Source organism: Phytophthora ramorum (genome assembly GCF_020800215.1).
Source record: "Phytophthora ramorum isolate Pr-102 chromosome Unknown Phyram_PR-102_s0012, whole genome shotgun sequence".
In the NCBI taxonomy this organism is placed as follows: domain Eukaryota; phylum Oomycota; class Peronosporomycetes; order Peronosporales; family Peronosporaceae; genus Phytophthora; species Phytophthora ramorum.
This window is the reverse complement of record NW_027150658.1, coordinates 1,353,859-1,380,352: the sequence shown is the minus strand read 5'-3', so window position 1 is coordinate 1,380,352 and position 26,494 is coordinate 1,353,859. Positions and strand designations below refer to the sequence as shown.

General features: G+C 54.4%; 8 protein-coding genes across 8 annotated transcripts; 6 read left to right on the top strand and 2 right to left on the bottom strand.

Moving 5' to 3' along the window:
• Positions 1 to 1,346: 1,346 nt before the first annotated feature.
• KRP23_11679 (Serine/threonine-protein kinase phg2) lies at positions 1,347 to 3,996 on the top strand (the record flags this gene model as incomplete). The annotated part of the gene is made up of 5 exons (XM_067882248.1): positions 1,347 to 1,771; positions 1,831 to 2,076; positions 2,141 to 2,206; positions 2,276 to 2,404; positions 2,478 to 3,996. The coding sequence occupies 5 exons, from the start codon at positions 1,347 to 1,349 to the stop codon at positions 3,994 to 3,996; spliced, it is 2,385 nt and encodes a 794-aa protein (XP_067740516.1).
• Positions 3,997 to 4,388: 392 nt separating this feature from the next.
• KRP23_11678 (Volume-regulated anion channel subunit LRRC8A) lies at positions 4,389 to 8,604 on the top strand (the record flags this gene model as incomplete). Its single annotated transcript, XM_067882247.1, has 11 exons — positions 4,389 to 4,798; positions 4,861 to 5,109; positions 5,189 to 5,254; positions 5,325 to 5,384; positions 5,456 to 5,524; positions 5,585 to 6,445; positions 7,445 to 7,879; positions 7,941 to 8,189; positions 8,248 to 8,313; positions 8,376 to 8,435; positions 8,517 to 8,604. 11 exons carry the CDS (start codon positions 4,389 to 4,391, stop codon positions 8,602 to 8,604), a joined length of 2,613 nt encoding a protein of 870 aa, XP_067740515.1.
• A 2,236-nt stretch (positions 8,605 to 10,840) lies between these two features.
• Positions 10,841 to 11,440, top strand: KRP23_11677 (2-hydroxy-palmitic acid dioxygenase mpo1; the record flags this gene model as incomplete). Its single annotated transcript, XM_067882246.1, has 1 exon — positions 10,841 to 11,440. The coding sequence occupies one exon, from the start codon at positions 10,841 to 10,843 to the stop codon at positions 11,438 to 11,440; it is 600 nt and encodes a 199-aa protein (XP_067740514.1).
• Positions 11,441 to 11,539: 99 nt separating this feature from the next.
• On the bottom strand, positions 11,540 to 15,295 carry KRP23_11676 (uncharacterized protein; the record flags this gene model as incomplete). Its single annotated transcript, XM_067882245.1, has 6 exons — positions 11,540 to 13,623; positions 13,694 to 14,139; positions 14,205 to 14,376; positions 14,434 to 14,925; positions 14,988 to 15,190; positions 15,258 to 15,295. The coding sequence occupies 6 exons, from the start codon at positions 15,293 to 15,295 to the stop codon at positions 11,540 to 11,542; spliced, it is 3,435 nt and encodes a 1,144-aa protein (XP_067740513.1).
• Positions 15,296 to 16,116: 821 nt separating this feature from the next.
• Positions 16,117 to 17,429, top strand: KRP23_11675 (uncharacterized protein; the record flags this gene model as incomplete). Its single annotated transcript, XM_067882243.1, has 2 exons — positions 16,117 to 17,252; positions 17,333 to 17,429. The coding sequence occupies 2 exons, from the start codon at positions 16,117 to 16,119 to the stop codon at positions 17,427 to 17,429; spliced, it is 1,233 nt and encodes a 410-aa protein (XP_067740512.1).
• A 205-nt stretch (positions 17,430 to 17,634) lies between these two features.
• Positions 17,635 to 18,726, bottom strand: KRP23_11674 (uncharacterized protein; the record flags this gene model as incomplete). The annotated part of the gene is made up of 2 exons (XM_067882242.1): positions 17,635 to 18,052; positions 18,113 to 18,726. The coding sequence occupies 2 exons, from the start codon at positions 18,724 to 18,726 to the stop codon at positions 17,635 to 17,637; spliced, it is 1,032 nt and encodes a 343-aa protein (XP_067740511.1).
• Positions 18,727 to 19,367: 641 nt separating this feature from the next.
• Positions 19,368 to 24,960, top strand: KRP23_11673 (putative serine/threonine-protein kinase/receptor R826; the record flags this gene model as incomplete). Its single annotated transcript, XM_067882241.1, has 11 exons — positions 19,368 to 19,792; positions 19,849 to 20,097; positions 20,161 to 20,226; positions 20,292 to 20,351; positions 20,431 to 20,499; positions 20,572 to 21,543; positions 22,534 to 22,788; positions 22,865 to 23,113; positions 23,176 to 23,241; positions 23,296 to 23,424; positions 23,502 to 24,960. 11 exons carry the CDS (start codon positions 19,368 to 19,370, stop codon positions 24,958 to 24,960), a joined length of 3,999 nt encoding a protein of 1,332 aa, XP_067740510.1.
• Positions 24,961 to 25,067: 107 nt separating this feature from the next.
• On the top strand, positions 25,068 to 26,419 carry KRP23_11672 (uncharacterized protein; the record flags this gene model as incomplete). Its single annotated transcript, XM_067882240.1, has 2 exons — positions 25,068 to 25,681; positions 25,744 to 26,419. The coding sequence occupies 2 exons, from the start codon at positions 25,068 to 25,070 to the stop codon at positions 26,417 to 26,419; spliced, it is 1,290 nt and encodes a 429-aa protein (XP_067740509.1).
• Positions 26,420 to 26,494: the final 75 nt, after the last annotated feature.

Here is a 26,494-nt window from a genome sequence, read left to right as displayed (position 1 = left end):
ATCTACTCGGCCTTCTTCATCTCAGGTGTCAACTTCCTCAGTACCATTCCGGCCATGCGCTGGGTGGACACTACAGGACGTCGCAAGCTGCTGCTGATCGGCGCTGTTGGTATGGTGGTCGGCCACCTGTTCGCGGCCATCCTGTTCACCGCTATCTGCGACGGTAACGTGGACGACGCCGGGTGTCCACGGGTGGGCGGCTGGTTCATCTGCTTCGGCTCGGCCTTCTTCGTCTTCAACTTCGCCATCTCGTGGGGCCCCGTGTGCTGGATCTACCCGGCCGAGATCTTCCCGCTGAGCGTGCGCGCCACGGGTGTGACGCTGTCGACGGCGGCCAACTGGGCCATGGGTGCCGTCATGACGGAGGTCGTCAAGCTCTTCCCGCACCTGAACATCAACGGCGTCTTCTTCCTGTTCGCGGGACTGTGCTGCATCTGCGGCGTGTTCGTTTACTTCTTCTGCCCGGAGACCAAGGGCATCTTGCTGGAGGACATCGAGGAGCTGTTCGACAAGAACAAAGCCAAGTCGCCTGCGTTCGTGGAGATCAAGTCCCCCGGCGAGACGGCGTAAAAGGTGTCGAAAGCTCGCAAGCAGGTATCCCACGCTCTCTCCAACCTGCAGAGCAGTCGAGTCGTCGAGTATCTCTATCTTGCATTGTTTCGTAACGACATGTCAATAAATTTGAATTCCGTGGGTAAGTTTGATGTGTTCGATCCCTTCGGGTGGCCCAGCTGAGCAGACTTTGCTGGGGCGACCGACAGGAGTGCAGACATACACTTCAACACACCACCGGCACGACCAATGCTTTTTCATCGCAGGTTTGATTGTGTAGGTTGTCGATCTCCGAGATAAATTCGCCGGCGCTTTACGCAGAGCCTTCAAATCCACCATGTCTGATGTGTTCAACCTACACATCTCGTACGGATGGGAGTTCGTGGTGACGTGGTCCAAGTCACTCCGACGGTGTTCTGAGCCGGACAGTTACCATCCAACTTGTGGCCGTCGCCGTAGCTGTTGTCGTTCACTCAGCCTCGCTCGCCGTGCACCAATATCTCCAAGACACAGCGGCAATCCCGAGCCAACCCGAACGTAGGTACACATTTGCTTGCACAAAATTCACGCCATCTTCGCGCCTACCAGGTGGTCCCATGAGGTATCTCAAACCAGGAGAATATACTAACATTTGTATCCCCGAGCACTCGGAGTAGGACTCATATCGGCCAGCTTGAAATGCCTCGAAGATTTGCCGTCCTTGTCTATGAGCGCTTCACACTTGTCCTTCCTCTTCATTATCCTCGTGTGGGGGCATTGCGAATTCCCCAAGACTTTACAACCATTTCGGTGAAATGGGGACGACCCCATCCGGTGGCTATCGGGTGGTGACATTAGCATTGGGGTGCACGCTCCTCCTCAATGTCGCTAGTGCCGACTGTGCCGCCGGCTCGTCGACGCTCACGACCGAAGGCTGTTCAGCCTGCGGGGACTTCGATTTGTGCTTGGGGTTCACGTCGGTGGACGAGTGTTCCGGTTCCGGATGTGAGACCGACGGAGACTGCACCTACCAGTGCATGGGCGTGCATCCGAACCTCTCGACGTTGGTCGTACTGATCGAGTTCGGCGGCTACAAGAGCTCCAAGGAGGTGGCGGCGGGAGGCTACAGCGACCAAGACTTGGCCGGGTACTCGGACCTGACAGATCAGTGGCCCTCCGCCAGTAATGACGATGTCACTGCCGTTGGTACAATCGACCTGTCGTCTGCAGTCACCACGTTGTACGTTGAACCGTTAAGTTGCTGGTCTGGTGGTAGACTGACGCTTTGTTTGCATGCAGCATCATGTCTGGGGGATCTACAGATGTCGAGTACCCGCAAGGCAAAGTGGCGAGTGTCACGCTGACCTCGGACTTTATTTCGGCTTCCGCGGTGACCAACGTGGTGCTGCAGAACCTCGATCTACAGAGCGAGGCGAGCTCGCTACCTAGTTATCTGCCGTCGTCTGTGGAGCAGATCGATCTTGCCAACACGCTCCTGTCGTCGTTTCCAGCAGAACTGGGCGACTTCACTTCACTTCGGCAACTGTACGTGGCCAAGTCATTGGGCGTTGGCGTGGTTGAATGCTCACCTGTATGACTGAATGCTTAGGCTCCTGGATTCCAACTACATCACGACTGTGGACTCTCTGAACGTCATTGACTCCATCGTCACGCTGTACGTGGCAACAGTGAGGAAACTCGTCAGGTAGATACTTGTTTACTGACTTGCTTTCGGTTTTGTCAGGAGCATTGAGAGCAACAGCCTCACGACCTTCACGGGCGTATTTTCGAACCTGGAGTATCTGTATCTGGGTGCCAACAACTTGACGAGTATCCCCACTGCGATCTTTAGCCACTTCAACCTGAAGACATTGTACGTTGACTTGTTAGACTGGAGTTTTATTGCTGCTAGTTGCTAATGTCTTGCTCTCGTTTTGGTGCGGCAGAAACCTCACCGGCAATTCGTTTACATCTCGGTCCTTCACACAAGACCAAGCAGAATTTTTAAGCAACTTGGAGACTCTGGGCCTCTCCTCGTCCGACTTCACGATAGGTCTGGAATGCGACGACATGGAGCAGGTTGTCGTGCATGACGTGACGGTGTGCCTAAGCGATGGAGTCGCTGCGTCAAGTAACAGAGTTAGTGCGTCAAGCTCGGCTGGTGTGGATGGCTCTGAAGAGCAGACTACCTCTTCCACGAGTTCCTCTTCATCAATTAGTATGATCGTTGGGATCATTTGCGGCGTATCGGCGTGTGTCATCGCTGCCATTCTCTTCGTCTGCTATCGACGGAAGAAGAAGGTCATTGGACAGTCCAAGGTGAGCAGTACGGCTGAAGACCATTCCCCCGCTTCAAACCAGCAGAGACAGCCTTACGGTGGCTTGAGGACGTCAACTGGTGTCCCCATCGGCATACCGATGACTGACAGTGGAGTCGCAATGGGCATTCAAACATCGGCACCTGAAAGCGAAGCCAGTACAGGACGCCCCATGACCGCGGAAGGCGCCTCAACATATCCGTTGACATCGCTAGGTGCTCCTCCTACCAAGAAGGCGACCCCATTCTTGTCTGTCTGGAATGACCCCGAGCTTCTGTCGCTACAGGTTCGTGTGGAGGACGTTGAGGATGTCAAACAACTGGGCAGCGGAGCCTTCGCTACGGTTTGGCTCGTACGCTACCGCAAGTCGCAGATGCTGGCCTCCAAGCGACTTCGGTCGGAGCGCCGCACGAAAAAGCACACGTCAAGTTTCGTGGAGGAGATCAAGCTGCTTGCCAACTTCGACCACCCCAACCTCGTGAAGCTCATCGGAGCAGCCTGGACGATCGAGAGCGACTTGCAGGCGCTCCTGGAGTACATGGACGGAGGAGACCTTCGACAGTATCTTGGGGACGCCAGCACCGCTTTCGGCTGGTCCTTCATGAAGTTCGACATCGCTATCGGGATCATCGAGGCGCTCGTGTATCTGCACTCGTTCGTGCCGCCGCTGGTCCACCGCGATCTCAAGTCGAAGAACGTAATGCTGTCGGCCGACTTCCGAGCCAAGCTGAGCGACTTTGGCACGTCGCGGTTCCGGTCGGTCGAGAACACGATGACGGCCGGTGTGGGCACTGGCCGGTGGCTAGCGCCCGAGGTGATTCGAGGCGATACCGACTACGGTTGCTCCGCAGATATCTACAGCTTCGGCGCACTGCTCACGGAGCTGGACACCAACCAGATCCCGTACAGCAACGCGAGAGGTTCCAACGGTAAAATCCTGTCGGACATGACGATCTTACACCGAGTGGCGACGGGGAAGCTGCACCCCCAAGTTCGGTCCTCGTGTGGAGCTTCCATGAGGGATTTGGTGAATCGCTGCCTCATTGAAGACCCAACGAAGCGACCTGCCGCTACCGTCATCGCGTACGAACTGCGAGGGATCCAGAAGGAGATGGCTACCTCATTAGAATATGCCGAGAGCGAATAACTATTTGACTGTGTGGGAAGTAGAGTAATGAAGTCCCATCGCTGATGATGTTGACCGTACCGGACATCGGGCGTCAACATCGGGGTTATCCCTCACGATACCGATAGACGTGCCCTGAATTGTCCATTGACCGGCATTGTGAGGTGTAAAGAGTCCCAGGATGGGAGTCCCATCATGGCCACATCTCGTCGACTTTACACACTTCGTTCGTCTCCTTCCGCGGCGCCATAGGACGGCCGCATCTGGTCCTCGTTAGTCGTTTCCAGCTTGTTTTGCGTCAAGGATTTGGCTTGACGCGAAAGCTCGAAGCCACCTGCTTGGCTGTCACTCCTCTTCATAAACAGCGGTGCCCCCTTCCGACTCTACCAACTGCGAGGCGAAAGTCTCACAAAATGGCAGCTCGACGTCTGGCGGCGCTGGGGTGGGCGCTGATGGCCATCCCGACCGTCGTTAGCGCCGATTGCGCTGCGGGGTCGTCGACGCTCACCACCGAGAGCTGCGCAGGATGTGGCGCCTACGATCTGTGTCTCGGCTTCACGTCCAAGAGCGACTGCTCCGGCTCAGGCTGCGAGACGGACGGGGACTGCACGTACCAGTGCTTTAGCGTCGACGAGAACTTGACCACGTTAGACGTTCTCGTCGACTTTGGCGGGTTCAAAAGCGCCCAAGAAACGGCGGCAGGAGGGTACACCGAAGCTGCCCTGGCCAGCTACCCAGACTTCACAGACACGTGGCCCTCGGTAAGCAATGACGACGTCACTACTGTCAGCACTATCGAGTTGTCCGCTGCAGTCCAGACTTTGTAAGTTGTTGAGCTTGTTGTCGTCGTTTGGGACAAGGTACTCACTGCAGTGTGTATGATAGTATCATGTCAGGAGGAACTGCCGCAGTCAACTACCCGCAAGGCAAAGTGTCGAGCGTGACGCTGACCGGGGACTTTATTTCATCTGCTACGGCTGTGACGAGAGTGGTGTTGCAGAACCTCGCGCTGACAGACCAAGCCGATGACCTACCAGGCTTCCTGCCTTCGACGGTGACCAACCTCGAGCTGACCAACACGCTGCTCTCCAAGTTTCCTGTCGAGCTGGGCAGTTTGGCGTCGCTCCAGCAGCTGTGAGTGTTAGGAGAAGGCCTGCACTCTTGTCTGCCCTCATTTTGCAGGCTGCTAATGCTGGCGTTAACTTGTGCGTAGGATCTTGGACGACAACTACATCACGACCGTAGACTCGTTGGACGTCATCGACTCCATTACCACTTTGTACGTATTAGAACCTCAGACAAGAGGTTGCCAAACTGACCGCTTCTGTCACGCTTTTGTGGCAATACAGGAGCCTGGAGAGCAACAACATCAAGGCTTTCACGGGCGTCTTCACCAACCTAGAATATCTGTTCGTGCCCAATTGCTTTGTGTGGAAGGGTGAGTGTTTTCGCTAACCCAATTGCTGCTCTGTGTCTCCAGATATCTAGGCTCGAACAACTTGACGAGTGTCCCCACTGCCATTTACAAGCATTCGTACCTGAAAAAGCTGTAAGTGGTCTAGCAGGTATATTGTTTGCCTTCTTTGCTCACTTCATCCTTCTCTGACAGGAACCTTACCGGCAACCCGTTCACATCCCGAGAGTTTACACGCGACCAGGCCGAGTTTCTGAACAACCTCGAGACGCTGTATCTCTCTTCGTCCGATTTTACGGTGGGTCTCGAGTGCGACGACAGCCAGCAAGTTGTCATTCAGGACGTGACGGTGTGTCTTGGATCTGGAGTCACTCAATCGTCGAGCGACAAAAGCGCGGATGCAACGAGCACTACGACGAGTGACACGACCAGCGACGACAACAACGAGTCCAGTTCTACCGGCACGGACGGTTCCGATACGAAGACTACCAGCGCCTCGGACTCTTCGTCGTCGACGAGCTTGATCGTAGGAATCGTCTGTGGAGTCTTGGTCGTGCTCTTCGTCGCATTCCTTTTCGTCCTCTATCGACGAAAGCATCGGGAAGCTGCGCTACGCAAGCTGGGCGACTCCTTCGGGTACAGCGGGACGCGCTTCCCTTCTATCGACAGCGATCTGGTACTTCAGCAGCAGCCGTACGACGGCTTACGAACCTCAGCGGTGTTTGGCGCGGAGATCCCCATGACCTCCACCGAGTTTTCCATGGCCAATCGTACAGCAGGAGGCGGCGACGATGACAGCATGGGCATCCCTACATCCGTCGATGGCAGTATGGGTATCCCAACGTCTGTCGATGGCAGCATGGGGATCCCCACTTCTGTTGAAGGCTCGTCCGCTTATCCTTCCTCGGTGCCCACAGTTGAGGCTGAGAGGAACCCCAATCGATTCATGTCGATCTGGAACGACCCCGAGCTGTTGTCGCTCCAAGTGCGCGCGGCCGATGTCAAGGACATGAAACAGCTCGGCAGCGGTGCTTTCGCTATGGTGTGGCTTGTCCGGTACCGAGACTCGCAGCTACTCGCTTCCAAGCGTCTTCGACCGGAGCGACGCACCAAGAGGCATACCGCAACCTTCATCGAGGAGATCAAGTTGATTGCCCAGTTTGACCACCCGAACTTGGTCAACTTCGTTGGAGCAGCCTGGACAATCGAGAGTGATCTCCAGGCGCTGATGGAGTACATGGAAGGCGGAGATCTGCGCCAGTACCTTGCAGACCCGGACACGCCCGTCGGCTGGACAAATAGGAAATTCGACATCGCTATTGGCATCATCGAGGCGCTCGTGTATCTGCACTCGTTCGTTCCTCAACTGGTACATCGCGACCTCAAGTCGAAGAACGTGCTGCTCTCGTCCGACTTCCAAGCCAAATTGAGCGACTTTGGTGCTTCGCGATTCCGGTCTGTTGAGAACACGATGACGGGTGGAGTTGGCACAGGTCGGTGGTTAGCTCCCGAGGTGATTCGAGGCGACACCGACTACGGCTCGGCCGCTGACATTTACAGCTTCGGCGCGCTACTCACGGAGCTGGACACGAATAAAATCCCGTACAGCAACGCGAAAGGTTCCAACGGCAAGATTTTGTCCGACATGACGATTCTCCACCGGGTAGCAACAGGCAAGTTGCACCCACAGCTTGAATCCGATTGCAGTCCAGCGTTGAGGGACCTGGTGGAACGATGCTTTACCGAAGACCAGTCCCAGCGACCTGCAGCCCCCATCATCGCGTATGAACTTCGGCTGATCAAGAAGGACATGGCAGCCAAAATTTCTTTTCGCTCAACCGACCTGAGCATCAGCGAACTAACCTAAAGCGCTTTGTGTGTACGATCCTTAATGTTAGGTATATGTAAAACTACTGTAGTCATTTCTCTACGTCGTATGTGCACTTTGTTGTTCAGCGGGAAGAAGTGCGTGGTAGTAAATGATCGGTGAAATGCCAGTCAGGATAGGACGGAGCATTGCGTCTTCCTCTCCGTGTCATTCTCCAACTTACTTAGAGGTTGCTCCGTGATGATGCGAGTTCTTGCGGCAGTTGGTCTCTATTGGATGTTCCGAGCCGAAATGGTGTCGGGGGAATGTGCCGGTGGGTCGACCACCCTCACGACGGAAAGTTGTTCCGCTTGTGATGACTACGATTTGTGCCTGGGCTTCACGTCGGCGTCCAGTTGCTCCGGTTCTGGCTGCGTCACGGATGGGGACTGCACCTACGAGTGTTTGGCCGTGGACGAAACTTCCACGACGCTCATCGTGCTCGTGGTGTTCGGAGACTATGAAAGCACAGAGGAAGTCGCAGCCAGAGCGTCGGGAGATTATGACGATGCAGAGCTGAGTGGAAGTGGCTATTCAGACTACACGAGCACGTGGCCGTGGGTGAGCAACGACCAAGTCGCGACTATCGACACCGTCACCTTGTCCTCTGCAGTCACAACCTTGTACGTAGTATATCTCATTTTTGTCGTACTAGTCGCTGACGTTGTGTGTGTCTTGCTGTAGTATGATTTCGGGTGGGAACAGCTCCATGGAGTACCCCAAGAGCAAAGTGGCGGATGTTACGCTTGGCCCAGACCTCATTTCGTCGGATAGTTCTGTTACTCAGGTAGTTCTGCACAATCTGAACCTGGAGAACCAAGTGGATTCATTGGCAGACCTGCTGCCCTCGTCGGTCAAAACGCTAAACATCGGCAATGGGCTCATTCAGTCGTTTCCGACGGCGTTGAGTGGCATTTCCTCGCTACAAGAGCTGTAAGTTAGCTTTGCTTGGGGAGTTTGTAGTGACTGTGACTGACGCTGATGTGGACAGGTACATGGATCTCAACTACGTTACGAGCGTGAATTCCACGGAGGTGATCGACGCACTCACATACCTGTAAGTTTTGCTTGATATCGAGTTATTCGGTAGGTTGGGGCTCACTTCGTTTGATTTACTAGGAGCTTGCAGCAGAATAACCTCGATAGTTTTACGGCTGTCTTCCCGAACCTGGAATACCTGTACGTGCACTCCAGTCCATGAGGTTTCCATTTTGCTGACGTAGCAATGGGATGGCTGTTGTGTGGCCTTTTATCTGGTAGGTACCTGAACGACAACAGTTTCACGAGCATCCCAGCCGCTATCTACAAGCACTCCAAGCTTACCGAGCTGCAAGTCTTCCATGCGTAGCAAGTATCAATGCTGCAGGGTCTAATTCTTCGTTCATGTTCTTAGGTACCTGACTGGAAACTCGTTCTCAAGTATGCGCTTCACGCAATCCGAGATTGATTTCTTGGATAATTTGACGGTGCTGGGGCTCGACTCGACCGATTTCAGCGTTGAGCTTCACTGTGACGAATCTAAGAAAACGGTCGTGCACGACGTCACAGTCTGCCTCAGTGAGGAATCCGACGCCGGCACAGCCTCAACTAGCACAGCCTCAACCAGTACAGACGCAACCAGCACAGCCTCAACGAGTACCGACCCAACCAGCAGTTCAAGCACTGGATCTGGATTGACAGGAACTACGACTTCATCAGAATCGTCGTCTTCTGTCAGCGTTGGAGCAATTGTGGGAATTGTGTGCGGGGTTGTGGCCGTGCTTGCAATCGGAATCGGTTTGTTTGTCTACTGTCGACGGCAGAAGAAGGCCCAAAGGGACAAACTCATGGAGACGGACGAGCTTGCTGGTAACTTCCACGCATCTAATGACGATGGACGCAACAGAGAGCAGACTTACGCCGGTTCAACGACTAGCGGAGCCTCGATGAGCATCCCAACACGAGGAAGTCGCGGGGCTCCAGCGGCAGTGGGAAGCATGGACAGTGCAGCGTTCCTGTCACTCTGGAACGACCCTGAGTTGCTGTCCTTCCAAGTGCGCGCCGATGACATTGAAGATATCCGCCAACTAGGCAGCGGTGCCTACGCCACAGTCTGGCTCGTTCGCTACCGCGAGTCTCAGCTGTTGGCGTCCAAACGTATGCGTCCTGAGTTGCGGTCGAAGCAACGCACTTCGGCTTTCGTGGAGGAAATCAAGTTGGTCGCCAGCTTTGAGCATCCAAATCTCGTCAAGTTCATAGGTGCTGCGTGGACGATCGAGAGCGATCTGCAGGCCTTGCTGGAGTACATGGATGGGGGCGACCTGCGCGACTACCTGGCAAGTGCTAACGCCCCGCTAGACTGGACGCCGGAGAAGTTCGACATCGCTCTTGGCGTGGTCGAGGCTCTTGTGTATCTGCACTCGTTCCTCCCGCCTCTTGTGCATCGCGACCTCAAGTCCCGAAACGTTCTGCTGTCGTCCACGTTGCAAGCCAAGCTGAGCGACTTCGGCACGTCGCGCTTCCGGTCCGAAGAGAACACAATGACAGTAGGCGTGGGCACTGGGCGGTGGCTGGCGCCCGAGGTGATCACGGGCGACACAAACTACGGCCCACCCGCTGACATCTACAGCTACGGCGTGCTGCTCACGGAGCTCGATACGAACGAGATCCCGTACAGTAGCGCACGTGGCGCCAACGATCAAGCGCTCTCGGACATGGCCATTCTGCACCAAGTCGCCACGGCCAAACTCCGTCCCGTGGTGGGCAATCGCTGTCCTCCTCCTCTACGCGACCTGGTCGACCGATGCCTTGTTCACGACCCGTCCAAAAGACCCACAGGGACGGTCATCGCGTATGAATTGCGCAGGATGAGGAACGAAGTTGTGGGAGCTTAAACTGCAACATACTGTAGTTTCGACTAGTGAAAGTCGCTTTGTTTGGACCACACGTTTGACAAGCTTCGTGCTGACTACCAAAATTCTTCCCACGGGACCATTTCAGCTTCATGTTGCAGAGCTTCAAGTCTCCAGCACCACCAGAACGCAATTTACCCCGTGAGACTCGACTGTAAGAATCGTCCCAGTGACAAGCACGAAGTCGCTGTGGCTAGTGGTGACACTCGGTTTGTTGGTCTCGCACTAGGAAGACCCAACGACAAGAATGAACAACGCAAATGGCGCACATGTCCAAATCCATGCCGCCGTTGTCGGGCAAAAGTGCCGGATATGTCGAGCAGCATGTCGCGTTTCCACGACTGGATCAGCGAGTAGAGCGCCAAGTTCGACAGCGAGCTGTGGACGTTGCATCGGCCCGGAAATTGCCAAGCCTCGCCGTTCGCTCTGGGCCGCACAAGTGCCTCGGCATTCGCGCTAATGGAGCCACCTCAAAGTCGGCTTAAATGGGCATTGTTGAAGCAAAATTGATCACGTTGAAGTCAAATGTGCCGTTTACGTATCAACGCATATTTCAACCAATCATTAACTTCTTCAGTTTCCATTGGTCGAAACTCATATCTACCTATGATTGGCTAAATTTAACATTGAAGCTCGGGTTTAACGTCACATTCGAATTGGCGTCCAAGAGCTCAAGTCCGTTCGTCATCAGCCATGGGATTCATCGCCGACCGCTTCGACCTGGAGAAGCAGGTGACGTTCTACCTGTCGTACCACGACAACAAGATCAACCAGTACATCCACCTGGCCTGCATCTGGCCTATCTTCGTGTCGGGACTCATGATCCTGGCGCACACGGAACCTCTCGTCGGGACGCCGGCCTTGCTCTCCTCTCTGCCTTATGGCGAGTTCATACTACTCAACTACGCGGCCGTCATGGCTGGCATCTACATGCTCTGGTACATCGCCCTGGACGTGTTTGCGGGCACGCTGGGGGCCGCCATCATCTCTGGTTGCCTCGTCTTCGCCAACTACTTCGTGCTGGAAGGCGCCACGGCCATGGACGTGCACAGCATGCACGTGGCCCTGGCCATCCACGCCACGGCTTGGATCCTGCAATTCATTGGCCACGGAGTCTTTGAGCGCCGCAAACCGGCGCTCTTCGACAGTCTAGACCAGGCTATCATCACGGCGCCCATGTTCGTGCTCCTGGAGATCCTCTTCCCTCTCGGCTACCGTCCAGACCTCTACCAGCGCGTGCTGAAGCAGGTGCGAATCAATGTCAAGAACTTCCAGGCCACCAAGACGCTGTAAGGAAGAAAGGCGAATGAAATTGACCAACATACTGCTATTTGCGATCTATTGTTTGCTGGTTATGTACGCTAGGTATTGGCGTGGTGTCTTGTGCGTTGTTCAGGACGCGACGACGATCTCAGCCATGTCGGTGAGACTCTTGGCGATGCCCTCGGCGCCGCTGACGAGGCAGTTGAGCAGCAGGAGCTCCTCCATTGACACCTTCTCGTACCGACGGTCTTCCAGCAGCCACTCGACGTACGCCGTCTTCATCTGCGCGGCGATGTCGTTCGTGGAGAAGTCTTCCACGTTGAGGACGTCGTGCGCGCGGCACATTGCAGGCTGCGACGAGGCAGCGGACGACGGCTTCCTGCCTCTCTCGACGGAGGAAGCCTGCGATGATCTGCGGTATCCCTCATGGGAAGGAACTGGAGCACGGGAAGTGTTGACCTTGGCGTCGAGCGCGTTGAGGGAGTCTGCCGTGAGCGGAGTCTTCAAGCTGATGCTGGGGTGGACAGCTCCAGTGTCGCCTTCACCCTTGGGAACGTCGCCGTCGCTATCATCACCGTCCTCGTCGATACACGGAAGCGCGTTCTCACGCCGGGCAAGGAGTGCTGGAGCCTTCGGTTTCCGTCGGTTGTACACCTTCACTTCGAGCTTGAGGCCGTTCTCCAACGCCTCCATGAACTCCTCGAACGACACCAGGCCGCTCTCGTCCTTGTCCACGACGCGCATGAACTCCTCGACGTACTTTTGGATCTCCCCTTCCTTTACGGCGCCAGACTGGGCGAAGATGGTCTCGAGCATGTCGGCCACCTCATCCGCGTCGATTTCACCGCTGCAGTCCTTGTCTGCAAGACGGAAGGCCTCCTTCATTTGCATGAAGATGGCGGTTTGGTCCGGGTCAGAGTACAGGAAGGCGTCGCCGAACAGCATCTGCAACGTGTTGAACGAATCCGTCACGGCCGACTGGAATTGCCCGGTCGCGAGCTGCCACTTGGCGTGGGTAGTGTTGGCATCCGTTGACGGTCGCGGGGCAGTGAGGCTGTCGCGAATGTCGATGCTGTTCAGGTGAACTCGGTTGTGATCGATCCGGTAGTCGAACCAGCGCACGAGCTTGAAGAGCAGCGTGTTGTTGTGCAGCAGTCGACGTGAGCTTTCGAGGACCTTTTCGTACTTCTGAACCGAGAACGCCGGCCTCCACATGAGCGGCTCTGCTTGAGCCTCGGCTAGCAGAGTTGCCTGCTCCGAGTGCTTTGCTGGGATCTTCACCTGGAGAATATCGCGCAGTCTTTCGGTTGTGTCAGCGTCCATGGTACTGGAGCTCGTGAGGTGGTGACCGAATAGCACCTCGAAGACTTCGAGCTGCAGTTTGAGGGTCTTTTGGATGTTCCTACGCAGCAAGTGCGTCGCGCTCTTGGGAAACAGCAGAAGCTCCACGACAATGAAGAGCACGATGCCTACGGATGTCTGCGCGAGACTCGAGTACGACGAAATGGCGATGGACGAGGCGTTATCCAAGGCGCTGGCGTAGCACGTGTCGGACTGGCGCATCAAAATGCCCGTGGACACGAAGGCTGAAACTAGACCGGCGTACGAGCTGTAGCCGCCCACATAGCAGACGTACATGGAGATACTGACCCAGACGAACAGCACCACGTTGGAGAGAACCACGTTCAGGTACTCTGGGTCGCAAATTTGCGCGATGAAGAACTGGAAAACCGACGGAACAACACTGCCGGCCACAACACCCCCCACGCGGTTCACAGTCGCTCGAAACGAGCCGCCGATAAAACTGCCTAAAACGTAGGCGATCGTTGAAGGAACGGTGCTGTTGAAAGCGTAGACGTACACCGACAGGAAGATACCCAGCACAATGGCTACAGAACCTCTGAAGGCGGCCAGCATGACATGACCATTGGTGTAGTGGTGAGCCTTGAAGAAATTCGTGACGGACGCCATGAGGAACGACCGGATACGGTGCACGTCCGTGTAGTTCTTCTTGTTGTGGATGTCTTGGAAATTGATCATCGTGCTGCAGAAGGAGTTGAGCGAGAAGAGGAAGAGGTTGAGGGGCACGTTTCCAGCCATTTCTTCAACGGTGACTGGGTACGAACGCAGCGTTTTGCTTTGCGTTGAGCGGTATCGGTGCAGAGTTGCTTCCATTTGCGCCTCCAGTCGCGGGATTGACAAAAGCTTCACCTCTGTACCATCGTTGACAAGTGGATTAGCTACCTGAAAAATACCCAACAAAAGATGGTCAACAAAACGTACCACGGGAGGCCGACTGCGCTTCGCGTGCAATTTCGTTGAGCAAGTCCCCTGAACGGGTCTGGATGATGTAGACCTCACGCTGCAGCACCTTCATGTACGTGAAGTGAAGGTGCTCGTATTTCTCGAGCTGCATGGCGTAACTCAGTGTGCGAAGATCTGCGATCAGGGACCCCACCAACTTCACGTAGTTAAACATGATGGGCCGGTGGAAGCCCAGCGCGTAGTGGAACCCAAAAGACTGCTCCCACCATGCGTCAGTTAGAAGCGCTTCCATGCGGCGGTGGCGGGCTGCAGCAGCGTCAAATTTGCGCTGAAGTTTGAGTTTCAGGAAGTGCATGTGCTCGACATTCTTGTTTTTGAAACAGTACGAGTCCACGATGATGTTCAAAAGGTCCAAAATGTCTGCAGCCGCGCAAACAGAGTCCTTTCGTAGTTTTTTCATCGCACTGCGTCCAACAGACAAGTGTCAGTCTCATTATCAGCTCTAACCTCTTCCGAGAGCAATACGTACAAGATTGGGTAAGGTATGAACATGATGACCAACGACACCAGCGAGCCGATAATACCCACGAAGAAGTACACTGCCAGGTTGCGCAGGATGTTGGCAGTGTGGAAATGCGAATCCTCCGACGTTTTGAGCCCTGATCCCGAGATTGGGTCCGCTGGATTAATGATCGTGAGAACTGAAGACAAAGAGGTTAGTACTTCGAGTCAGGAAACCCTGGTATCTTGAGACGTACCGAAGTATAGGTTGTTAGCCACCGCAAACTTCTTGGTCGTGGCTGAGAACGGAAACACCAGTACTGCCACCGTGAAAATGATCATCCAAGGCAACACCGTGTAGAAGTTGTGTAGGTTCACCCAGTAGGTGCTGGCGGAGAAGGCCTGCTTAATCTCGATGAAGCCGTGGTAAGGATCCTCAGCACTTTCATCCAGTGTGTGCACATCCATGCACGCGAACAGCAAAATGTTGTACACGAGCGCCATCCCCACGCCCAGGAAGGCCTGCCAAACGATCATGAGCGTGCTGCCAATGGTTTTCCCCGTCGTGAAGAGAACGGCGATAGCGCAGTAACTCAAACCACCGAGATAGTACCACGAAGGGAACAGCACCCACTTCTTGCCGTAGGCGTTTGTAGGTTCATAGTCGGATACGCGCGTTTGGATGCAGGACGCGATCAACACCCCACACGCCACTCGGAGCGATAATTGGGCATTGAATCGGAATTCACCTGTCAGAACAAACGATTCGGTCAATTGATGCACTACGTCCACAGCAACTAAGTGGTCTCACGAGAAAAGCGTTGCTGCTCCAGTGAGCCTTTGCGACCGCCATCGAACGCAATTCGCAGCTTTGCTGCCTTGTCGGCAAAGTCCTCGCTACCAACGCTACCAGTTCCTCTGCGTTGGGGTCGACGCACGAGGGAGCTCGACCCGCGACGACTCGCGCTCTCGTCGTCAGATGCATCGCCGACGTTCAATGGCACTGTCAGGTCGCTGCATACAGGTCACCACCACGTTAGCACATTCAAGGCCATTTCAGAGCAAGGTGGAGTGAACGTACCCGCTCGGCGTATTGTGCGGTGGAAGTCGACCAACCATCTTTTCCGTCTGCAGCTGAGCACACCTACAGCACTCCTCTTTTGCTGGGCTGCCCTGCTAGAAATTTGCAAACTAATGCTTTGGGCTTACTCGTTGGGCGTGTGGTAGCCAGTGGTCGTTTCAAAATCGGTTGAGGGTTTCGCGGTCACAAGTCGTCAGGAAACGAAAGCACAACGCATGCCCCTGCACTCGCGGACTAGAGCTCTCTGCGGTCATCAATCCTATCCGCTTGAAGCTCGCTCATCGATCCGTTGGCCACTTGAGGTTCAGCTTTGATCGGAACTGCTACATGCTCACGCAATATTTCGTAGCTCGAATGGGCGCAACGGCCAAAATACACTTTGCATTAGCTATGTGGCTGAGAGGTTTCTCAACTAGCGTTTCGAGGAAGTGCGAGCGAACGAGGGAAGACGGACGATGAATCGCTCCAAAATACCATTGCAGCTGGAAGGCGAAGCCTGTGCCGGTGTCGGGGCTGGGACATCCAAGCTGCCCAGCAGAATACTGCAGCATCCACCGTTCGCGCCAGAAATTATATATATTGGATGGTCTCCATCCACCGGAACGAATGCCGTCTTCCTGCCTCATAGCCCGCCTAACCACCACGTGTTATCACAGCAAGCGCTTTTCCACTGGAAAAAGGGGTGTCCCAGCACTTCCTTCTCGATCATGAAAGTGCAGTAAGAACGTTGACTTAGAGCGATGTTGCCTTTCACTTCAACATGAAAACCTGCGTATCCGGATACAATCACGTATCACATTTTATCTTCTTCCTTTGATATTGGATAATTACGTACACCAACCTCCACTTCCAGCAATTAATGGTGGGCTCGGATGGCGACGAGTCCGTGTATGCGTCCATACTGGCGCGCGTGGAGCGCCCGGAGCTGGAGGAAAAGCTACAGCAAGTGGCGAACAAGGAGTGTCGGTCGGTGGATCGTCGGGTGCGCCATGCGGTGGCGTCTCTGACGGCGCTAAGGCAGCTGCAGGCGGCGGCGAAGCATTTGCGGCCGAGCGGCGATTGGCTGTTCCAGGGGCTAGCGGCGCAGCTGCAAAGCGTGGAGCAGTTGCAGCACAGGTTAACGACGGCAGTGGATCATTTGCAGGTGGAAAGGAGGACGAAGAAGCGGAAGCGACCGGAGAGAAGGACCATTGAGGAGGACAGAAAGGTTATCATGACGGAGGACGGAAGGTGGACAGAAGAGAACGTAGACGTTAAAAGAGACAAAAGTGGACACGACGTGGCTACAGTGGAGGACGAATCGGACGTGGGGGTTGCAGACGTGGGGACGGAGAACGAGAAGAAAGTGGTGGTGGGTGATAACGACAGTGATGCGTTGCCGTGTGGGTTGGTGCGGAGACCGCGTGGCGCTAGTGTGTGTATGAAGGAGGAACCAGTGACGTTAAGTGATGATCAGATCCAAGACAACTTAGAAGAGGCTTCAGTTGGTGAAGCAGTGGCAGAGTCTCCAATGGAGTTGGAAGTGTTTGAGTCTTCCGAGGAGTCGGCGGTGGAGCTGGAGGTGGAGCTGTCGGATTCAGAGTCGGCGGTGGAGCTGGAGGTGGAGCTGTCGGATTCAGAGTCGGCGATGGAGTTGGAGGTGTTCGATTCCGACTCGGATGAGGATTTTTCGCCTTGTCTGGACATGGCTACCAAGCTGGAGAAGGCGGAGAAAACCACTCAGTTGATTGAGTTCCCCGTGGCTGTTAAGCAGCTGCACTCGTTTTTGGTCGACACGAAACACCTGACTATCGACGACCTGGACGGGTATTTATTTGCGCACAAACGCATCACAGACGAGGAGGTGGACGAGATAGGGCGTGCGATCATGAGTATCGTGTCAGTGGGTTTGAATTTACCGCTGCGTCCGACGATCAAGTTAGCGCTGTACGACCTACACGCAATTGTTGAGCAGCTTGAGCTCACCCTGGGTGAGCTGCCGGCATTCCTGCGCCCGTAAGTGCAAATATCTGAGGGAACTGGGTGGATAGTTGCTGATATCGTTTGTGTTTTACACGTGTGTTTGTTGTGTCCAGGTGTATGAAGAAGTTCTCGAATTATTTTTTGACGGAAATCGCTGAGAGCAGCAATATTGAAAACAAGGAGACCCGCTCCGGTGGCGTGCTGCTGTGAGCTACACATGCAGCAGCTATTACAATAAAATATTCAATCCCGCTTGCTACATGTATTAATACCACGTCGACGTAACTTGAGTGCAAACTCATGGTGCCGTAGGAAGTATTATAACTCGCTGTACTCAGCTTGTTGTTTACTTATGCTCGTGTTGCTTCTAAGATCTATGATACGTAACGCTGGCTGTGCTCATGGAGCACGAGACCTACTTGGACTTGTGGACGGCCACGCGGATGTTCTTGCCATTGAACGGGTAGCCGTCCATCCGCAGTGCGAGCGTCATGCCCTCCAACGCGGCAAACCGCACGACCGCGACACCAACAGTGCTGCCATCGGTCATTGTCGGCATCTGCACCAACACCACCACACCGGCGATACCAAAATACGACGCCACATCCGCCTCCTTGGTGGTGCCCCAGGGCAGATCCGAGACGAACACTTCATACACCGCATCATTTCCCTCCACTTCCGCCGCTGCCACCGCCGCCGCCGCCCGCTCCACCTTGACCAGGAACTCCGACTGCGGCTCTGTGTCCACCCTCTGCCTCTTGACCCGAGGCTCCGCGTCCACAATATTGTTCTCCTGCACCGCCCTCTTCTTCGTCAACAGCTCACTGGACGACCTAAAACACAAATCCCCGTCAGTCTCGCACCAATCTCCTCCCACCCATTCACCCACTCACTTAATATACGCGTCGATATCGTCATGCACTCCGGACAACTTGTTCAGCACCTTCTCCATCTTCTCGAGCGTCTTGTGATTCGTCAAAGGACTCAGCAGCACGGCCGAGATGAAATGGTCCAGCACCAGCACCAACTCGTTGCGCAACGCCTTATCGGGTCCTGCAAATTCCTCGTCTCCAATGATTGCTGCAATGGTCTCCACGTCCGCCAAGTTCTTGTCGATCCACGCGTCGCTGCGTTTGCGCGTGATGCGGTGCTGGATCTTGCCCAGCAGCTTGGTGACGCGCTCTCTGCCCAGTTTCTCGCCCTGCGCGTCGGCAGCTTCTGGCGCCTCCGCCTGTAGTTTGCGCTGCTCGTCGACGAACGCGCCCAGGTCGGCGCTGAATCGCGCGTATTTGCGCTTGACGTCGGCGCAACTGGCAGCGTTTTCGCGGCTCAGCGGCACGTCCAGCTTGGCCACGGCCTCTTGCACCTTCTGCGCCTGCTCCACACTCTCCAGACAGCTGCGCAGACGCGTCTGCAGGTTGCGCAGCTCGTCCTCGATGGCCGATGAGCAGTACGAGCGCAGCGCGTCGCCGCCGACGCGCGCCAGGATGCGCTCGAAGCCGCTCATGGTGGTCTAATGATTGACTGGCAACGGACACGGTACCAAAAGGATGGTACATGGGTGCATGAAATGTTAGCCTATAATGTGTCGTTGAACTTTGCTGTATATTTCGCTATTTTGCTGTACATTTCCTGTTTTTGATGAGCATTTAGATATTCTTTTTGTGGCTTGGTGTACAAGATTGTGAGCTGAACTTCGGGCTCACATGTCAATCGAAGTGTCGTCTACATGTTCTGTAATGAACTGGCAACGAGCTGATCCGATAGGAATGGACCACCATGACGTGGTAAGCTTACCTGGTAGCCTACATCACCATCACCATACACGGGTAACTTAGAGCAACACAGGTACTTAGAGCAACACGAGTACTTAGAGCAACCTTCATGCCACCCCACCACAGCAATCGACTGCAGATGGCGTCTCCATCGTAGCCCCACATGCGAGGGTTCAGTCGCCTTTATTCCCTTACAGCTGCACCTTCGTCAGTTGGCGCACTTCTACTGCTGGCCAGCATGCGCTTCAACGTTTCGGTGTGGACTCTCTGTCGCCAAGAGAGCCCGTGTCGCTCCTCTGCATTGATCAGTTGTTATCACCAAATGGCTCATCGAAATCAAGGCTAACGTTAGAGCCATTCTGCATTATCGGAGATGGCACCCGAGGGCGTTTGGGTCCGACATCTAGTGGCTCTGGGGCTGCTTTGGTGCCTTGTGCCCCATGTCGCCATCGCCGCCTGTGCCGGCGGTTCCACGACACTCGCGACCGAGGGATGTTCAGGTTGCAACGACTACGATTTGTGCCTGGGCTTCACGTCGGCCTCGAGTTGTTCGGGCTCTGGGTGCGAGACCGATGGAGCCTGCACCTACCAGTGCTTGAGTGTGGACGCGAGCTCCGAGAAATTGGTCGTTCTCGTGGAATTCGGCGACTACAAAAGCGACGAGGAACTGGCGGCCGGCGGCTATACAGCAGCAGACCTGGCGAGTTATCCGGACGAGACGAGCGAGTGGCCGTCAGTGTCCAACGACCAAGTCACCGCGCTCGGGAAGATCAGCGTGTCTTCTACCGTCACCACTTTGTAGGTCGCAGTGTATTTCAATGTCGTTGGGGTTGGTTATTGACATTTTTACAAAGTATTGCGTCAGGGGGAAGCGCAGCGGTGGAGTACCCCAAAGGCAAGGTCTCCAGTATTATATTATCCTCGAATCTCATCTCAAGGGCCACGTCGGTCACCACAGTGGGGCTGCAGAATCTCGGCCTGAAAAACCAGATCGACACGCTGCCAGCGTTTCTTCCGTCGTCGATCGAGTCGTTAGACCTCAGTAATACGCTCCTCACGGCGCTCCCTGCGAAACTCAGCACTCTGCAAGTCCTGAAGGAATTGTACGTGGCTTGTGCTGACAGAAATACGCGGTTTATTTGCTAACTTGTGGCTGGAAATTGCAGAGTTTTGGACAACAACTACGTGACGACTGTGGATTCGGTGGAAGGGATTGACTCCATCACAACCTTGTACGCAGAGTATGCAAACTTGCTGGAATTTTGAGGCTCTTGTTGACTGGTTTATCGCAATACAGGAGCATGAACAACAACGACGTCGGGAATTTCACGGCCGTTTTCTCCAAGCTGAAATCTTTGTACGTGAAGCAGTCGGCGATACGGTCCAGGCTAGTTGACTAATTTACCTCGACTGTGTTTTTATTGATGTCGTTGCAGAGATCTGGGTGGCAACAACTTGACAAACATCCCTAGTGTCCTTTACAGCTACACCAACCTGAAGAGCTTGTACGTCTGCTCAGAAACTGCATCTACCTATCGTTTTTCGTAGTCGTCTTACTTTTCATGTTGTGACGACAGAAACCTGACCGGAAACCCGCTAACTTCTCGGGACTTCACAAGTGACGAGGCAAATTTCTTGAACAAGCTGGAGACATTGGGGCTGTCTGCTTCCGACTTCAGTGAGGACGCGAATTGTGACGACTCCGCTCTAAATTCCATAGGCGACGTGGCCGTGTGCATCACCGACGGAGGCTCCGTAACGAGTTACACGGACAGCGACAGCAGCACGACAAGCACAAATGGGGCGGATGGATCAGGCACAAGTACCTCGACGTCGTCTTCTTCGTCATCTTCGACGAGCGTGATCGTGGGAATCATTTGCGGACTTCTGGTGGTGCTCTTTGCTAGCTTTCTGTTCGTTCTGTACCGACGGAAGGAGAACAAAGCTGGATGCTCAGGGGCAAGCGAGACGTTCGGGTACAGCAGTGACCAGATGTCGTCTTCGGACGTTTGGCTGGAGCACATGCAGCAGTCGTATGGCAACCACGGGAGTCCACCGGGAGTTGACATGGTCATTCCCAGGCCCAGTGATGTTTCTATGGGCATCGCGACAGCGACGGCAACACGCGAGGATGCTGTCACCACAGAAGTAGCCGGGACTGGCAAGACCATTTCGACGTATCCTTCGTTCATGTCAACGGCGGAGGCCGGCTCAAAAGGAAAGGCAAAGAGGTTTATGTCGATCTGGAATGACCTCGATCTCCTTTCGCTGCAGCTACGCGCAGCAGAGATCAAGGATATCAAGCAACTTGGTAGCGGAGCCTACGCTACGGTTTGGCTGGTGCACTACCGGAAGCTCCAAATACTGGCTTCCAAGCGTCTTCGACCGGAGAGACGTACGAAAAAGCACACAGCAGCATTCGTGGAGGAGATCAAGCTCATTTCGAACTTCGATCACCCGAACCTCGTGAAGCTCATCGGAGCAGCGTGGACAGTGGAAACGGACCTCCAGATGCTGCTCGAGTACATGGAAGGAGGTGACCTCAGGCGGTACCTAGCACACGTGAGCACGCCGAGTGGGTGGACGCCTCACAAGTTCGGCATCGCCATTGATATCATTGAGGCCCTCGTGTATCTGCACTCGCTCGTGCCTGCACTTGTCCATCGGGATCTCAAGTCGAAGAACGTGTTGCTCTCGTCCAATTTCAAGGCAAAGTTAAGCGATTTCGGCACGTCTCGATTCAGGTCATCGGACAAGACAATGACTGGCGGCGTTGGCACAGGTCGATGGTTGGCTCCGGAGGTGATTCGCGGCGATGCAGACTACGGACCCGCAGCAGATATCTACAGCTTTGGTGTGCTGCTCACCGAGCTGGACACGAACCAGATCCCGTACGATCAAGTCCGAGCTTCCAACGGCAAGATAATGTCGGACTTGACTATTCTGCACCGCGTAGCGACTGGAAAGCTGCACCCGGAGGTGAGAGCAACGTGTGGAGTGTCTTTGCGAGATTTGATAGAGCGATGTCTCGATGAAGACCCATCCAGGAGACCGAGCGCTCCAGGGATCGCGTACGAACTGCGACTAATCCAGCAGGACGTGGCTTCTTCGCAGTGACCGTGCAGTACAAATAGGTGGCAAGGCTGAAAGTAAGTACATGTAGTGAGTTGACACCTCAACACGTAAACTAAATGAAGTGAAGTTAATGGTTGGTGCCGGAATCACTTACTGGACGCTATCCAAATACAGTGACTGGCTGTACCCTGGCGACTCCCTCGCGAGGATACACAAGAGCGGATTCCCTCGTTGACAGCAGGCCTTACCGCACTTCTGGAACCATATGAGTCAAGGATTTGACAACCACCAAGTCTGCATGTCCCCACCGAGACCACTTTCAAATTTGCAGCGCGTTGGAAAATGGGAGGTGCTATTGTCCTAAGTGTGGGTCTGGCACTGGCAAGTCCAACCGCATTGAGCGCGCTTGGCATCGCCACTGGGGAGAATGTTCAATGTGCTCCTGGGGTTTTGACAATCACCAGCGACGGATGTTCAGGCTGCGATGGCTTTAACTTGTGCGAAGCCTCTGCGTCGATTGGCAGTTGCACAGGACCTGACTGCATGGCAGGTGAAGACTGCAGTTTCGAGTGCAAGAGTGTCGATGGCAACTCGACGACTGTAATCGTCTCGGTGGAGTTTAGCAATCCGCCAGAAGTGGCGAGTGGTGAATTCTCAACAAGCAGCAACGAAGGCATCGCTGTCGGAACAATCGACTTGTCTTCGGAAATCACCACCTTGTACGATGTTTCTGAGCTTGCAGATCGATGTATTCATCGTTATGTAAAATTTGACCTCTTGTGATTATTTATGCAGCATTATGGCTGGAGGAAGTGCAGACGAGGACTATCCGCAAGGCAAAGTGGCGGGTGTTACCTTGACACCGGACTTTATTTCGTCAGCTTCGGGTGTGAGAGAGGTGGTGCTGCAGAACCTCGATCTCCAGGAAGAAGCCGACTCGTTGCCAGATTTTATCCCGACTTCCGTGGAATTGCTCAACTTAGACAACACGTTGCTCTCGTCCATTCCGACTGAACTGGGCAACTTCACATCGCTTCACCAGCTGTAGGTAACTACATGCATTGGCCGTTGGGGAGCAGAATATCCACGTTTTCAGTAATGTTTAGGTTCATGGACTACAACTATATCACGGCAGTGGACAGTTCGGACGCAATCGACTCGCTCGTCACGCTGTACGTACCAACAAGGACGCGATTTAGGTTGATTTACTGATTATGTCGGCGCAGGAGCATCAAGAGCAACAACCTAACGAGTTTTACGGGCGTATTTTCCAACCTGGAGTATCTGTATCTCGACGCCAACAACTTGACAAGTTTTCCCTCTGCCATCTTTCGCCACTCAAACCTGAAGACTCTGTACGTGGCTATCAAACCTGGGCTGCTTCAATTTTTGCTGTTGAATGTTGGCTCACTCGCAGTTTTTGTCTTGACAGAAACCTATCTGGTAATTCATTCGCGTCTCGAACATTTGCGCGCAACCAAGTGGAGTTCCTGAACAACTTGGACGCCTTAGGGCTCTCTACTTCTGATTTCTCTGTGGGTCTGGAATGTGACGATACCGAGCAAATCACTGTGCACGACATCACTTTGTGCATTGATGGCGAGTCTGAGTCTGCATCGTGCTCGACAGACTCGGATAGCACCACCACCACGAACTCGTCATCGTCTACTAGTGTGATTGTGGGGGTAATTGGTGGGATCTTGCTCGTACTGTTCGTCATTGGTCTTCTGTACATCTATCTGCGATGGAAGAGAGCAGTTCAGTCCTCTCAATTGAACTACCGCGAGCCCAATAGTGGAGAACATTTCTGTACTATGGACAATGGTCTTCATCGAGAACAGCCGTCGGTCGTGCAAACCTCAGAGCAGAGCTCACTAAGCCCAAACGATACTATTGTTTTTGCGACACCATTGAGTGAAAATGAAGGAAGTACCAGATATCCAGCAACCACGGATACCAACTCCAGCTACCCGTCATCGAGGACAACTGAAGAGGCCGAAGCAAGAGGTAGACAACGTCGATTCCTGACGATCTGGAACGACCCCGAGTTGCTATCGCTACAACTGCGGGCGTCTGATCTCAAGGACATCAAGCAGCTTGGTAGTGGAGAGCACACCACTGTTTGGCTTGTGCGATACCAGAGCACGCAACTACTGGCGTCCAGACGACTCCGACGGGAACGACGAACGAGGTTGCATACAGAAACTTTCGTCAAGGAGATCAAGCTGACAGCGAACATCCACCACCCCAACCTCGTCAACCATGTTGGAGCAGCCTGGACAACCGAAAACGACCTACAGGCTTTGTTCGAGTACATGGATGGAGGAAATCTTCGGCAGTATCTGTCACAGGCGAGCACTCCTGTGGGTTGGACGTTCCACAAATTTGACATTGCGCTCGGCGTGATCGAGGCGGTGGTGTATTTGCACTCATTCGTGCCCCCACTCGTCCATCGCGATATCAAGTCGAAGAATGTGCTTCTTTCGCCGAACGTCAGGGCCAAGTTGAGCGACTTTGGGGCGTCGCGGGCTGAATCGAGGGAGAAATCTACAATAGCTGGTCAATGGCTAGCTCCAGAGGTGATTCGGGGAGACAAAAGCTGCGGACCAGCTGCAGATATCTACAGTTTTGGCGTGTTGCTCACGGAGCTAGCCGCGAACGAGATCCCTGTCAGTGATTCTCGCGATCCTAGTGAGAAAATGCCCTTAGACAGGACAATTCTGCACCGAGCAGCAATGGGAAAGCTGCATTCAGACGTTTCATCGACTGTGCCAGCGTTACGAACACTGATAAAGCGATGCTTGTCAAAGGAGCCATCAAAACGCCCGACCGCCACCGCCATTGCCAACACCCTTCGCGTTGTTCAGGAAGTGATGGTCGCCGTGCTGTGAATGTGAAGTGTAGTATACTGGTAGTTTGTGCGTAAGAGTAAGAAATTGGACTTCTGTTTACAATTATGTGGGGTCCACACCAATCGACAGAAGTCGCAATTCCAACAATGGCGCCGGACGAGCAGGAGCTGCTCCGCCTGAGTGGCTTCAGGCGCATCCTGGTGCGGCTGGACGAGGGCACGCGCCGCAAGTACTGCTGCCAGGCGCTGGAGCAGGACCTTCAGCGCGCCAAGGGTGAGATGGACGCATGCGCGGCCGCCATGGCGCAGGTGAAGCAGGTGGAGGACGCGACGCGACGGCTCGAGGCCGGTCAACGGGCCGCGGTGTCGGAGGAGCTGCTGGTCGAGCTAGAAGCGATGCAGACCCAGTTAGAATCGTCCGTCTTGAGCTTATTTTCGAACCCGCACGAGGATGGCGTCAAAGAGGAGGACGGGGACTTAGCGGAGTTCCAAGAGGCCAAGACACTCGCCAAGCTGATTGTGCAGAATGGAAAAGTGCACGACGCAGTGACTCAAATTAAACGACTGGGGAGGGTGATGCCCGTTTTGGCGGAGGTGGACGAGAAGAAGCGCAAGTGGTGGAAAAGTCACGTGCTGAAGGTTGTGAGCCATGGCCTTGAGCTGCTAGCAGAAGAAAAGAAGAATTGGATGTCGCACGTTCGACTGGGCAGAGCTGTCAAGAAAATAGCAGGGAAATGCCCGGAGCTTCAGGACTGGCATCGGTAGGGTTTGATCGAGAAATTTGCAGTGGAGAACTTCTTTTATTGACGATCATATTGTTTAGGGACGTCGACAAGAAGCTGGATAAGATGAAACAAGTGGAGACCGCAGCTCCGTCGCCAGTTACAGTGACTACGAAGAGTAAGAAGAAGCGGGCGATCGCGCTGCCAGACGACGGCGAGTCGGCGTTGGCGAGTCGTACGCCGACGAAGAGAACGAAGACTAAGGATGTTGCCTCAAGCAAAGAGAAGAAGAGCGAGTCCGTCGAAAAGGCTCGATCTCTGCTGAATCTATGCTCAAGAGAGGTGCGTATGCTGCGTGACAAGTTCAAGTTGGGCGCGTACGATGTGAATCTGAGTCGCATGGTCACGGTCGTGGACTCGCTGTGGCCGGGATTCGAGCATTCAGAGGTGGTTTCGCTCACTACAGCGTTGTTCACGCTGGTGGAGACGGTGGAGAAGGTCGTGAGCGTCGATAAACGCCGAGATCGTCTGGTGTGCCTTGAAAGTGTGCTGGGCGTCGTGCTGGGGTCGTCCAAGCTGCAGCTGGCTGCGCGGCGCAAGATAATGGTCGAGGAGTACGCCAACAACTGCCGCCAATCCTTGGAACAGTTGAATCGGCAGTTGAGTGGTGCTACTGCAGAGCCGGCTGCTCCATTGCCAGCGGCTACTGCTGGTAGCAAGAATCCTGTGCGAGGTAATCGGGGAGCGTGCCCCAAGTCGCATGTACGATTTGGTTAGCCAAGTAGAATAGAGCCTTTCAGCCAGACATGGCAGTAGAAAATACCGATCACGAGCTGCCTTTATCTTTGTTGC